General features: G+C 27.1%; 1 protein-coding gene across 1 annotated transcript in view; it reads left to right on the forward strand.

Annotated features, from left to right (window-relative positions):
* Window positions 1-1,616: 1,616 nt before the first annotated feature.
* Window positions 1,617-13,382, forward strand: part of LOC117167639 — a 30,989-nt gene continuing 19,223 nt past the window's right edge. The window contains exon 1 of the mRNA XM_033352713.1: window positions 1,617-1,898. Coding sequence (XP_033208604.1) covers window positions 1,709-1,898 — 190 coding nt within the window. The 5' untranslated portion in view covers window positions 1,617-1,708. The remainder of the gene's footprint in view (window positions 1,899-13,382) is intronic.

The raw sequence follows: 13,382 nt of genomic DNA on the forward strand, positions 1-13,382 counted from the left end.
CTTTAAAAATTGGTCAACAACTTGGTTATCTCTTGAAATCTTTTGATTTTACATGAACAGCTGGGATTAAAATGTGATGGAGACCAAGAATTTGTAATCCTTTTAGATCCTTTTAAATTCCTTGGAAACTTTTAAAATCTCTTTTAGAGTGAAAATAATATATATTCAATAAAAAATATAAAATTTTACATTAAAAGGGGTGCGGAGGGTATACAAATCTTACGAATCTTTACAAAAAGGTCCCAAATTTATAAAATCATCCTAAAGTAATTAATTGACGTTCCCTTGTAAATGCTCTGTACTGCCACTCTTCAAATACCCTAAACAAATAGTTTCGTAGCCCCTTATGACGTAAATAAGTCGTTCGAACCTGCTCTTTCTATTCTTTCCTACCCCCACCACCTACATTCATCTACTACCCCTCTCCACGCTTCAAAATAATCTTCCCCTCCCTTTCTCAACTTCTTCCTCATGTACTTCCCCCTCTTCTCACTTTCAAACACATTTTCCCTCACTTATGTACAATAACCCCTCATTTCTCTTCACTACTTCTAGTTCCACTCTTCTTACTTTCCTGAGTTCCCTGAGCTTTGAGTTGTGAGTAAGGAGTTCCGTTCACTTCCTCTACTAGCCCACTTCCCCTCTCAACACTCGAACCTATACTTTGCCTCCCTTCTCTAACTTCCAATACCCTTTCATTTCTCCTCATTTCCCTTAGTTCCGCTACTCGCACTTTCCTAAGTTCTCTTATTTATGAGTTGTGAGTTAGGGGTTCCTCTCATTTCCTCTACTTTCCCTCTCCACACTTCAACATTCGCTTCCCTTCCCTACCTCTCCCTTCCACAACTTCTTCCTCATCTATTTCTTCCTCTCCTCCGTTTCAGTCATATTTTTCCTCACTTCCCATACCCTCTCATTTCTCCCCACTTCTCCTAGTTCCACTCCTCTTACTTTTCTGAGTTCTCTGAGCTATGAGTTTTGAACTGTGATTTATGAATTCCCCTCACTCTCCTGAGTTCCTTAAGTTTTGTGCTGTAAGTTCTGAGTTGTAAGTTACCTGAACTTCTCCTTCTTTAAAAAAAGTGCGGCGGATGGACGGATACCCGACCAAAAATATAAAAGTTTCTGTCCACAGTTACGAAACCCTAAAAATTAAATATTCATGATTTCTAAAAACAAAAAATCAATATGGGTTAAAAAAAGTTTGTTCCATTTGACTTTGAAAATGAAATTCCACCCCTTTGCGGCCCTGGATCCTTGCAACTGCGCAAAGTCCTGCAGTGGGTGAGAGAGGAGAAAGCAAGAGGGGGAAAAATTGAACCCTCCACGAAACGACACCTGCAGTAGCATCCCCGGTGCCGGTTGAATCGCTTGCATTCATTTTCAATTCACGCGAATTTCCTCTCCTTAACTGATTTACATTTAACAAGTTGAGAAAGGTCGACCGGCACCGGACGCCGGATAATTGCTCTTTTATCGACGCGCCGGGCATCCTAAGGAACTAGAAATTAGGATGTACTTCTTCTGATAATTCAATGTCGGATTTTATCGTAGTTTTATGGCCAACCAAACAGGTGGCGAGAGCTGGTTCTACTTTTACTTTTACTTTTAATTAGAGATATTGAACGAGGGGTTGTGGTTGCTTTGTAACTTTATTTCAAATTCGCGGGATTTCCTTTATTCGTGAGGGAAAAACTTAGGGCTCTTCATGGAGCTTTTCAATTGTAGGAAGATAATTATGATACACGTGTCTTCCGAGAACGCACAAAGATTCGAAAGAATTAAACGTAAGGGTGCGGCTTTCCTATCCAATTTGTTTAAATCTAAAAAATTGGCTCTAGGGATGAAGATCGACGCGGATGAGGAGATGGAACGTGCCCCGAGAGTCGAAACTCCAGGTGAGTTTTATATATCAATACCCAATTTCTGCGTAGATTCATATAGTTGAATGGAATTTTCGGAAAAATTGCTTAATTCGATGTCAGCATTATAAACAGGGTGGCTGTAAGTCAGGGACAACCTGGAAATCAGGGAATAGTTCAAGAATTTGATTGGTCAGAGAAAGTCAGGGATTTTTTGGAAATATTGCAAAAATCAGGGAATTTCTATAAAAGGCACTTTAAATAAATTCTGAAAATTAATTTATACATTTAAATTAAAAAGTTTTTATTTTGTTTATAAAAGATTCTGTGTTCAAAATTTTACAAGATTAAGATTCTGGTATTTGAATATTACTGAACAGGGATAATGAATAATTGGTCTGAGTAAAATTAAGGAAATTTCGAAAATAAAGTTTTGTCGGCCACCCTGATACAATATTCTTGTTAGTTATTTATTTACCGGGTTTTTATATTCCTTTTTTTGTAAGTAGCTTTATCCTGGCGATTATATTTTTAGTTAAACATTTATTTCGTTGGGAATTCAACAATTTTGTTAAAAACTCATCCTTTTTGGGAGAAAATGAACTGTTTCTTAAAAAAACATATTTTTGTGTTGAAAGTTTAATTGAAATCTTTCTTCGTTAAAAATTCATCTATGTTCTTAAAAATTCGTCTGTTTTAGTCAACATTTCGTCCTTTTTTGAGAAAAATGCAAACGGTTTGTTGAAAATTGATCTTATTTGATTTAATTCAACTGTTCTTTACATAAAATTAAATATTTGCGTTTTAAACATCTACTATTACATTATTTATTTATCATTTGAGTTTAAAAGTGATCTCTTCACCAAAATTCGCCTTTTTTAATAGAAAATCAACTTTTTGTTGAAAATACATATTCTGTCTAGGAAATCCAACTGGAATCTTTCTCCGTTGAAATTTATCTATTTTCTTGAAAATTCGTCTTTTGTGTAAAAATGTATCGGCCTTAGTAGAAATGTATTTTTTTTTTATAAAACTGCAACTGATTGTTTGAAAATAGGTCTTATTTGGAATTATCTTGCTGAAGATCGATCTTTTTTGGTTGAAGTCAACTGCTGTTTTATTCAAAATAAAAATACTTATTTGGTTGAAATATTTACTATTACATTATTCGTTGATAATTTATCTTTTTTGTTTGAAAACTTAATTTTTTGTTCAAAATTCGTTTCTTTGGTTTAGGATTACTTTAATCAATTAAAAATTTAACTATTCCATTTGAATATTCATCATGTTGTTGAAAATTCATCTCTTCATCGAAAATCATCTTTATGCGTAGAAAAATAATCCTCTTGCTTTGAAAATCCTGCTTTTTTGATTAAAATTCAACTGCTTGTTGGAAAGTAAGTTTTTGGTGAAAATCAATATTTTCGGGTTGAAACTTTAAAACGTTTTGAAGAAAAATTTAATTTTGCTTTTGGAACAATTGGGATGAACTTTTTTTCATTCTTGAAGGGAATTTTTTTGTTTATTGAACATTCAACTTTATGGTTGGAAAATCGTCTTTTTATAGTTTTAAATTTTTTTGCAGAAATTTGGTCTTTTTTAGTTGATATATCAACTTTAAAATTTTTTGTTAAGAATTATCCTGGTGGTTTAAAATTGAACTATTTAGTTAAAACTTCAACTATTTCGTTGGAAATTCAACTATTTTCCTTGGAAATTCATTTCCTATTTTGGTTGAAATGTTAATTATTACAATTTTTGTCAACAATTTTTGGGTTGGAAATTCAACTGTTTTCTAAAAAATTGATTTTTTGTCTTGAAAACCTAATTATTTCGTTGAAAATATGACTTTTTTAAGTAGAAATGTAATCTTTCTTGTTTAAAAATTCGAATATGTGGTTCAAAATTCATCTTTGTAAATTTAAAATTCAACAATTTAGTTGAAATTTAATTATTTTGTTAAAAAGTCATATTTTTTGTTGAATATTCTTTCTTTTTTGGCTACCGCGCAATGAAAAACTGGATGAAAGAGAAACCAATTAGGTGCTAAATGAAACTCGATGAGGGATGTAATTACTAATTATTGAGGTCTATCATTTCGTTATATTAATATTATTGATAAGTCATAAACGTATTTATTTATAGAACTTGGTCAAACCTGTACGTTCCATATACAATTTAACTTTGTTTTTTTTTTTTAATGGCGAACTATACTTTTCATATAAAATATTTTTTTCTTTGATATTGTTTTAAATACAATCCTTATTTTTGATTAAAAAAACAAAATAAAACCAAGTGTAAATCATCATAGATCAAACAGGATTTAATTTTAAACATAATGTTTAACATTTTATTAAGAACATTATTTTGTAAAACATTTAACAGTTATATGAATAATAAAATTGAAAATTTGGATTTTTTACAATATATTAAATTATTAATATTATATTTATTCAGTAAAATATACTACAATTTAGATCTATTATAATTAGTTTAGTTTCCAGAGTTTTCTTTTTTTCAAAATTATAGATACCAAAAAATGTATGTGTCAAAAAAATAGTTATTAAAACCACGCGTTTAACAAAATTCTCTCTTTGTTTTATAGAGAATTTAATTGACCTATACACTTAAAAATGATTGACGTAATATTTTCATGCAGGGTGCACTAATTAAAAGTTCCTAATTTACTCTAGAAAAACCTTCTAATATTAATTATTAGTTGTATTTCACTATTTATTTTTGTAATTTTTAATATTTCTATAAAGCTTGAGAAAGAAATTATTAACAATTTGGAGTAATTTTTACCTTAATAAATTAATCGAAAAATATTAAAATTATTTAGATGTGCTGACTAGAAAATGATTAAATTCGTGAATTGTATGCCCAACTTGATACTCGATTAAAAATTTGAATAAGAAATGTAACTGAGGAATTTCTAAAAATTAGAATAATTATTTAAAATAAAAAGAGAAACTTGAATTTAGTATTAATAAAATTTTTAATAAATTATTCGTTCTAATTTTTTTATATTCTCTCACATTACTGAAAGACATGCAATTGGTAAATTATTACTTCATAGTAATATATTCATACTAATATAATCTTCTTATTATTTATCTCATGAAATATTCAAACAAGAACATGCATTGAGCATCAATAACTTTGTCATTTTGTCTTATCTTTTCATTATACTTCATTAATAAAAGTTATTTTTTGTGCGTAAATTCCATCTTTTTTCTTAAACTTCTTACGGATTGGTTTTCTAAATTAAGATTGATAAGGTTTTTTCTTTGTCAGCCATGTCTTTGTTAAGAAAATTCTTTGTCACCATTTTTATAGCTTTTAAGGGCTTCGAACTCAGCGTCGTATACATGTGCAGCCCTATTATCTAGGTGAACTTCATACCAGTTCTAACTGGTTTGGGCGGGTAGAAGCTTTGACAAGAAGGTTCAATTGTCACATCCCTCTTTGGTCTTTTACTTACAATTACTATTTTCTATACATTGTCGATCATTGACTTTTTTATGTATAATAAAACTGCTATACTTTTTTTAACGCAACAGAATATCCAGCATTGTACAATAATTGTGTTTTGTTTGTTTGTTTGTTTTTTTTTGTAGAATGACGGTCTCTGTTCTACATAGTTTAAACCAAAAAGTTTTTAATTTTTATCTGTGAAAAAGAATTCTTCTCTGATTCCGCTGGGATTCGAACCCAGGCCACACATATTGTCGGTTTAGGATAAGAATAATAAATGACAGCTTGGTTTTAGACTATGCATATCAAAAACCTATCTTCTATCGACAAAAAACAATTACACTACGCTCGTTAACAAAAAACATAAAATCAAAATTCTATATATAATAATCTTCAAATTCATCTCGCTCGCTTATCGTTTTCTTTTGTCTCTAGATTTTTTCTACCACATAAAATTCTGTTTCCACTTGATGCTGTTGCGATTGAATTTAATTTTTTTAGTTTGAATTGGAATACCAATTTCTCATCATGCTAGATCGACATGATTGATGAATTCGCAATTGTAAATCTTCATTATTGAACTATTCCAAGAAAAACGTTCAAATATTATACCTTTAAAATATAAATCTTCAAAATTGAATAACTTGCAATTCTACATTTTTAAAGCCTAGAATTTACAATTGTAACTCTTCAAAATTGTAGTGATTTGAATTGTAAATCTTTAAAATTGAAGGGTTATTAGGTTCGAACATTTATAATGAAAAATTATGCAAGTTAAATAATGAAAGCATCTATAATTTTGATGATTTACATTTAAAATTTCATTAATTTGGAAAATTTAGAATTGAAAATTCTTAACTTTTGATCTTCAAAAGCATGCAAATCATCACAATTTAAGAATTTTAATTTATACATCTTTAAAAACAATAAAATAAAACTGCTAATCGTTACAATTGAAAAATTTTCAATTGTAAATCGTCAATGTTGTAGAAATGTAAATATTTAATCTTTAAAATTTAAGAGTTTTCAATTTTGAAAAGTTGCAATTAAAATTATGCACATTGAAATCTTGACTTTTGATCTTTAAATTCATCAAAATCATCACAATTTAATCATTTTGATTCGTTGGTCTTTGAAATTAAAGAATTTTAAGATAAAAATTCTTTAATTTGACCAATTCTCAACTGTATAAATTTCGAAAATTTTAGAACTTTCAATAATTCAAATTTAAAATGATTTAAAATTATTGTAAGTCTTTTTAAATTACATTTTTTAATTTTAACAATCTACAATAAAAAACGTTGCAAGTCTTGAATTTCATAATTACAAATTCTGTAATTTTGATAATTTACATAAAAATGTCAATTATTTTATTTGTTTATTTTTAAATTTCATTTATACATGTTTAAAACTGTAGCATTTTAAACTGAAAATCATTAAAATTGAAAAATTTTTCATTGTAGATCTTAAAAAATGTACAACTTAAACATGTAAACTTTTCAAATAAGAGAGTTTTTAAGTTTGAAAATATCAAATGAAAAATTATGCAAGTTTTAGGTATTTAAACTGAAAATTAGGTAATTTTTATGCTTTACATTCGAAATTTCTTTAGTTTGGAAAACTTAGAATTGAAAACTTGACTTTAGATTTCCAAAATCATCAACATTTAAGAATTTGTATTCAAATATCTTTAAAATTCTAGAGTTCTCATTTGTGAATCTTCAAAATCGAAAAATGTTCTGGTGTAAATCCTAAAAATTGAATTATTATAAAAATATTCCAAATTACATATCTAATGTTATATTCCAAATCATCCAAATTTAAGAATTTTTATTAACAAATCATTAAAGTTGGAGAGTTTTTAATTGCAACTCTGCAAAATTGTATAACTTTAAATTGCAAATAATTAAAATTAACAAATTAAAAATTTTTATATTTGAAAATAAAAATTATTCCAGTTTTAAGTTTTATAATTGGAAATTCTATAATCATTTTTATGATTCATATTAGAAATTTTTTTAATTTTGAAGATATAGGATTGAAAACTTAACTTTTGATTTTCAAAATCATCAAAATTTAAGAAATTGCATTTATGCGTCTTAAAAAATAAAGTTTTCAATGCTAAAGATTTAAAATTGAAACTCATGCAAGTTTCAGTTTTTACAATTTAAAATTCTGCAAATTTTTATTCTTGATCTTTCAAACTTATCAACATTGAAGAAATTGTTTTTGTGCATCCTCAAAATTTAAGTTTTTAGTTTCGAACTTTTACCATTAAAAATTATGCAAGTTTTAATTTTTACTATTTAAAATTCTGTAATTTGAATTATATACATTGCTAATTTCTTTAAATCTAGAAGATTTTACATTTATAACTTAACTTTTGATCTTGAAAATCATACAAATTTAGGAACTTTTATCAAAAAAAAAAAATTAATCAAGAGTTTTTAATATTAAATCTTCAAAATTGAACTATTAAAAAAGGAGCATTTAAAATTGAGTCATTTTAAATGAAACATATTTCAAATTGAAGGATCTTCAAATGTTAAAATCAAAAGTAAATATTTTCATTTGATAATCAAGCTATCAAAATAAGAGTCTATCTGGCTTTCTCATTTTAATATTAGCTATTATTAATTATTAGTCTTCATCAAGTAACCCATAATGTTCACATTTACATGTCTAATTGATCATTCACATTGGAAACCCGTTTTATAGAGCCATCTCGGACATCACTATAAAAATGTAATATTCCTTGACTCCTCTCTTCCATAAAGTAATTTTTTTTTAAAAAACTATAAAACTCTTCTTCAACATGTACCCTCTGTGTCCCTATAAAAATAATGCCGTAAAATGAGAGATAAATATTTAAAAAAGAATTCTGTACATTTATGATATTGATTCTTCTTTAGTATTGCGAACTAAATTCCAGAGTATCTCCAATGTTCCTTAAATCCAGCGGAACTAAAAGCATTTTTTTATCCACGGATGTACTGAAATAAATAAAATACTGCCAATAAGAGTCAATAAGAGTCAGTCCGATAGCAAAGTATAATGAGACCATGATTTATTTTCAAGAATAAAATGAAAACCCCTTTTTATATTTTTCAGTAGGTTATATTCATGTTAGTATCGAATGAATGCAGCATTTTTTATCACAAATATTCCTTTTCGATCTAAGAGGCCGTATATAATTTACGTAAAGCTTTTCCCTGAAAATGTAAAGACTGAATTTATTTAGGGATCATCCATAAATAATGTTGGACAATTACGGAGGAGTGGGTTTGGTCAAATCTTATTTTTTTTTTTTTATAATAAATTCACAAGGCAGTTTCAAGCAAGAAAAGATTTTCTTTTTAAATAAAAAACAGTTGAATTGAACCAAAAATAATAAAAACAAAATAGTTGAATCCTCAATTTGATCTATTTTGACACAAAAACAAAATGACATTTCTATCAAAACGATAAAGTTTAAAATAAAAAAACGAAATTTCAAGAAAAGTTATACTTATAACCAAAAAACATTTTTCAGACAAAAAAGAAAACAAATTTAATACAAGGTGTTGGATTTTCAAACCAAAAATATGAGCCTTATACAAAATAAAAGTACAAACAAAAGTGATTATAAATTCAAAAAAAGAAATTCTCGGCATAACAGTTTGATTTCGATTAAAACGTTGAATTCTCAACTTTAACAGTTGCATTGTCAACCAGTAGTTACATTTTCACTGGAAAAAATGATTTTTTAAAATAAAAAACGAGACTTTAACAAAGTAGTTCAATTTTCAACCAAAGAGATGAATTTTCAACAAAGAAAATTAGGAAATAACCCCATTTGGCCCTATTGCAAGTCGGGCACTAATCGGGGGCTAGTCGGGTTATCAATTTTGACAAAGTACCCAGTCGGGAACTAATCGGTGACTAGTTGGGCTTTTTGTTGTCAAAATTTCAGTCGGGGTCGGGTCGATGGTTCGTCAAGGGCTAGTCGGACCTTTTTGTTCACTAATTTTCGTGCGGGTAATCTTCAGGCTCTGGTCAGAAGAAAATTGCGAATTTCTAGGAACATTTATAAATACCTTTGTATGGAATTTTAAGAAAATCCATATTGGAAAAAATACATATAGATGTAGGTGAAAACTCTGCCGAAAGTCATAAGACTCTAAATTTGTACAGATGCTTACGTTTAAATTGATCTGAAAGCTTTGCCATCTGTAAATAAAGTCTAATCGTTCATGTAGTTGAAAGTGGAAAGAGAAAAAGTTTTTGATTAATCAGTGAGTATCCTAGTAGTAAACTATTAAGGACGGTACAGTTCAGATTTTGCTACCACCTTCATTTGAGTCTTACGGTTCTGGACTGGTAGCTTTAAAGAAAATCCGCAAGGGCGCGACGTGCCGCTTCTCGCGCAACAGAAATGATGGGGCGAGTGCTTAAGACAGCAGTCTAAACGTAACGAAGTATAATTACCTGGAGCAGAGACTACTGTGACCAACATGGCGGTTCTTTCAGAGCGAAGCCCTTCCATTGCTGCCTTCTAGCTGAAGTTTTTTTAAAAATTACTATTCCACAAATTTTGGGGAATTTTAGTTACATAAATTTATGTATTTTTAAGCATAGGATATTGTTCCCCATTAAATCTTGGGTAAATTTGAGGACTTATAAATATTTCAAAAAGTTTATGGAGATTTCCGAAAATAATAAGTATTTTGACAAACTTTTAGGGGATGTTCCACAAATTTTGGGGAGTTTGGTTAATATTCCACGTGAATGTATTATCATATGACTCCTACTAGTACCCGGTCAGAGCTGCTAGATCGTGGATGAAACCCACACCATACCTACCGTTTGGGAGCCGCAAAACAGAAGGTGCATGATTACCACTGTGAGTTCGTGTGTAGCCGAAAATGCACGATTCGACTTCGGTTTCTGCTGTACGATGATTGCCGATCTGAAAGCTTCGGAAGACTTCGGTGGTCTTCTATTTATATCTCGATCCCCATTTGAAAGAAATGGAAGAAATTTGCGAATTTAATGTTTCACGTGATTCTTCATTTCATGCATGTCTCGATTTTTAGGTTATGTTTTAAGGTGTATATAAAATGAATATTATTACTATTATATAAATGATTAATGTTAATATTATAATCCGAAAATATAACAGTAATTTTAATTATCAGTTGACGAACTTTTAATAGAAATAGTTAAGCTTTCAACAAAAAAACAATTAGTTTTTTGCAAAAAAAAATTTGAATAAGATACAAAATTTTTTTTAAAATTTGTTAAATTTGTTTAAAACAAAATATCACAATTTTTAAACAAAAAGTTAAATTTTTATCCAAAAGGCTGAATTGTATATGAAAAAAAGGCATTTTAAAGAAAATACATGGACTTTGCACAAAATAAATTTATTTTCCACAAAGACTAATTTTCTGTACAAAAATGAATGTTTAATCATATTCAAATTTGCGAAAAAAATTATTAATTTTCTTGTAGTTAAAAGAAATTAATTTCTAAGCAAAAACGAAACAAAAATTCTACAAAATAATTAAATTTTCAGAAAAGAATTTTTTTCAACTGAATTGATAAATCATCAACCAAAAAAAACTAAATTTTTAACAAGTCAGTTCCACTTTCAATAAAAAAAATTTTTTAAAATAGTTAAAATTCTTTGGATTTCTCTTGAAATTTTTCAAAGCTATTAAAAATTTCTTGCAATTTTAAAAATACCCTAGAATATTTTAAATCCTTTAAATTCTCATACTATATTATTGAAATCAATTGAAAATTCCTTGGAATCTAGTAAAACATCCTGAGATGTATCAAATCCTTTAAAATCTCATATTAAATTACTGTAATCAATTGAAAATTCTTCGGAACGTTTTAAAATACTCTCAAATATTTCGAAACATTCAAAATCTTTTGAAAAATCTTGACATCTTTTAAAGATTTTTAAGGGACTTTGGAGTTTTTTTAAACAACCCTGCTAGAATTATTAAAATTCTTTGAAATTCCTTTAATTTATAAAAATGAATTAAAAATTTAGTGACATCTTTTTAAACATCCTTAAATATTTAAAATCCTTTAAAATACTTTGAAATCTCTTGAAAATTCTTTAAAAATTAAAAAATGCTCTAAAATATTTCAAATCTTTTACAATCCCATACTACATTATTGAAATAAATTAACAATTCCTTTTAATCTATTAAATCTTTCAAAATCTCAGATAAAATCACCATAATCAATTGAAAATTCCTTGGAAAATTTTAAAATACTCTCAAATATTACAATACCTTCAAAATATTTTGAGATACCTTGACCTTTTTTTTAAAGATTTTTAAACTACTTCCTTAAAATTCTTTGAAATTCCTTAAAATTAGATAAATAGGATGAAAATTCCTTTAATCATTTGAAACATCCTCAAATATTGAAAATCCTTAAAAATCTGTTGAAATCTCTTGAAATTTTTTATGTCTCTTGAAAATTCCTTGAAATTTTAAAAATTCCCCGAAATATTTCAAATCCTTCAAAATATCATATTAAATCACTGTTATCAATGAAAATTCCTTGCAATATTTTAAAATTTTCAAGTATTTCAAAATCTTTTGAAGTGCTTAGGATTTTTTTTTAGGATTTCTAAATTACTTTGGAATTTTTAAAAATAAGCCTTCTAAAAATTTGTTAATTCTTTGAAATTGCTTTAAATTTTTGTAATTAATTGAAATTTCCTTGACATCTTATAAAACATCCTCAAATATTTAAAATACTTGAAAATCTTTTGAAATCTCTTGAAATTTTGTAAAGCTTCAGATTGAAATTTAAAAAAGAGAAAAGTTTCAAAACGTTCAATATTGAAATGTTTGTAGATTAGAGTTTTGAAGATGGTATCAATAAAAATTCAAAGCTTTCATAATTTTCAACTATTCAATAAGAATAATTTTCAACTCGATGGGTTTCAAGTCTTCAAATTTAAAATCGTAAACTTGAAAGTTTATTTATAAAAACTTAGTAATCATAAATAAATTGAATGCGTTCAAAATTTAAATGTAAGTTTTTTAATTGGACGATCTCTAAATGAAATTATTTCAGACTGAAATTTAGAAAACAGCAAAATTTTAAAACATTAAAAATTTAACTGTTTCTAGATTAGTTAAACTATTCAATTAAAGTTTCAATAGAAATTAATCGAGTAAAAGTTTAAATATTTATGAAACGATTTTTGTATATAATTATATATATATATTTTAGGGTATTTTTAAATTTTCAAGGAATTTTCAAGAGATTTCAAAAAAGCTTTTAAAGGATTTCAAATATTTGAGGACGTTTAAAAATATTTTTATGAATTTTCAATTCATTTTTATTATTCAAAGGAATTTCAAAGAATTTTGGCAATTATAGCAGGATTGTTTTGAAAAAACTCCAAAGTACCTTAGAAATCTGAAAAAAAAGTTCTTGGTATTTCAAAAGATTTGGAAGGATTTGAAAAATTTAAGAGTATTTAAAAATGTTCCAACGAATTTTCAATTGATTACGGTGATTTAATATGAGATTTTGAAAGATTTAATATATTTTTTATTAGTTCCTTATTTTTAAATAGTTGCATTTTTTAACAAAATCCAAAAAAGATTAAAAAGAAATTCATTTTCAAACAAAAACAAAAAAAATTTCTACAAAATAGTTGAATTTTCAGAAAACAAGTTTTTTCATCTAGTTTGATACATCATCAACCAAAAACAGACTAAATTTTCAACAAAGCAGTTCCACTTTCAACCAGAAAAATTAAAAAAATAGTTAAAATTATTCGAAATTGCTTTGAATTATTGAAATTATTTGAAAATTCCTTGGAATGTTTTAAAACATCCTAAAATATTGAAAATCTTTTGAAAACCCTCGACATCGTTTAAACATTTCTAAGGTACTTAAAGGTTTTTTTTAACAACCCTGCTATAATTGTTAAAATTCTTTAAAATTCCTTTAAATTATAAAAATTAATTGAAAATTCATTGAAATCTTTTTAAGCATCCTCGAATATTTGAAATCCTTTAA

This window comes from Belonocnema kinseyi, chromosome 2 (assembly GCF_010883055.1).
Source record: "Belonocnema kinseyi isolate 2016_QV_RU_SX_M_011 chromosome 2, B_treatae_v1, whole genome shotgun sequence".
NCBI lineage: Eukaryota > Metazoa > Arthropoda > Insecta > Hymenoptera > Cynipidae > Belonocnema > Belonocnema kinseyi.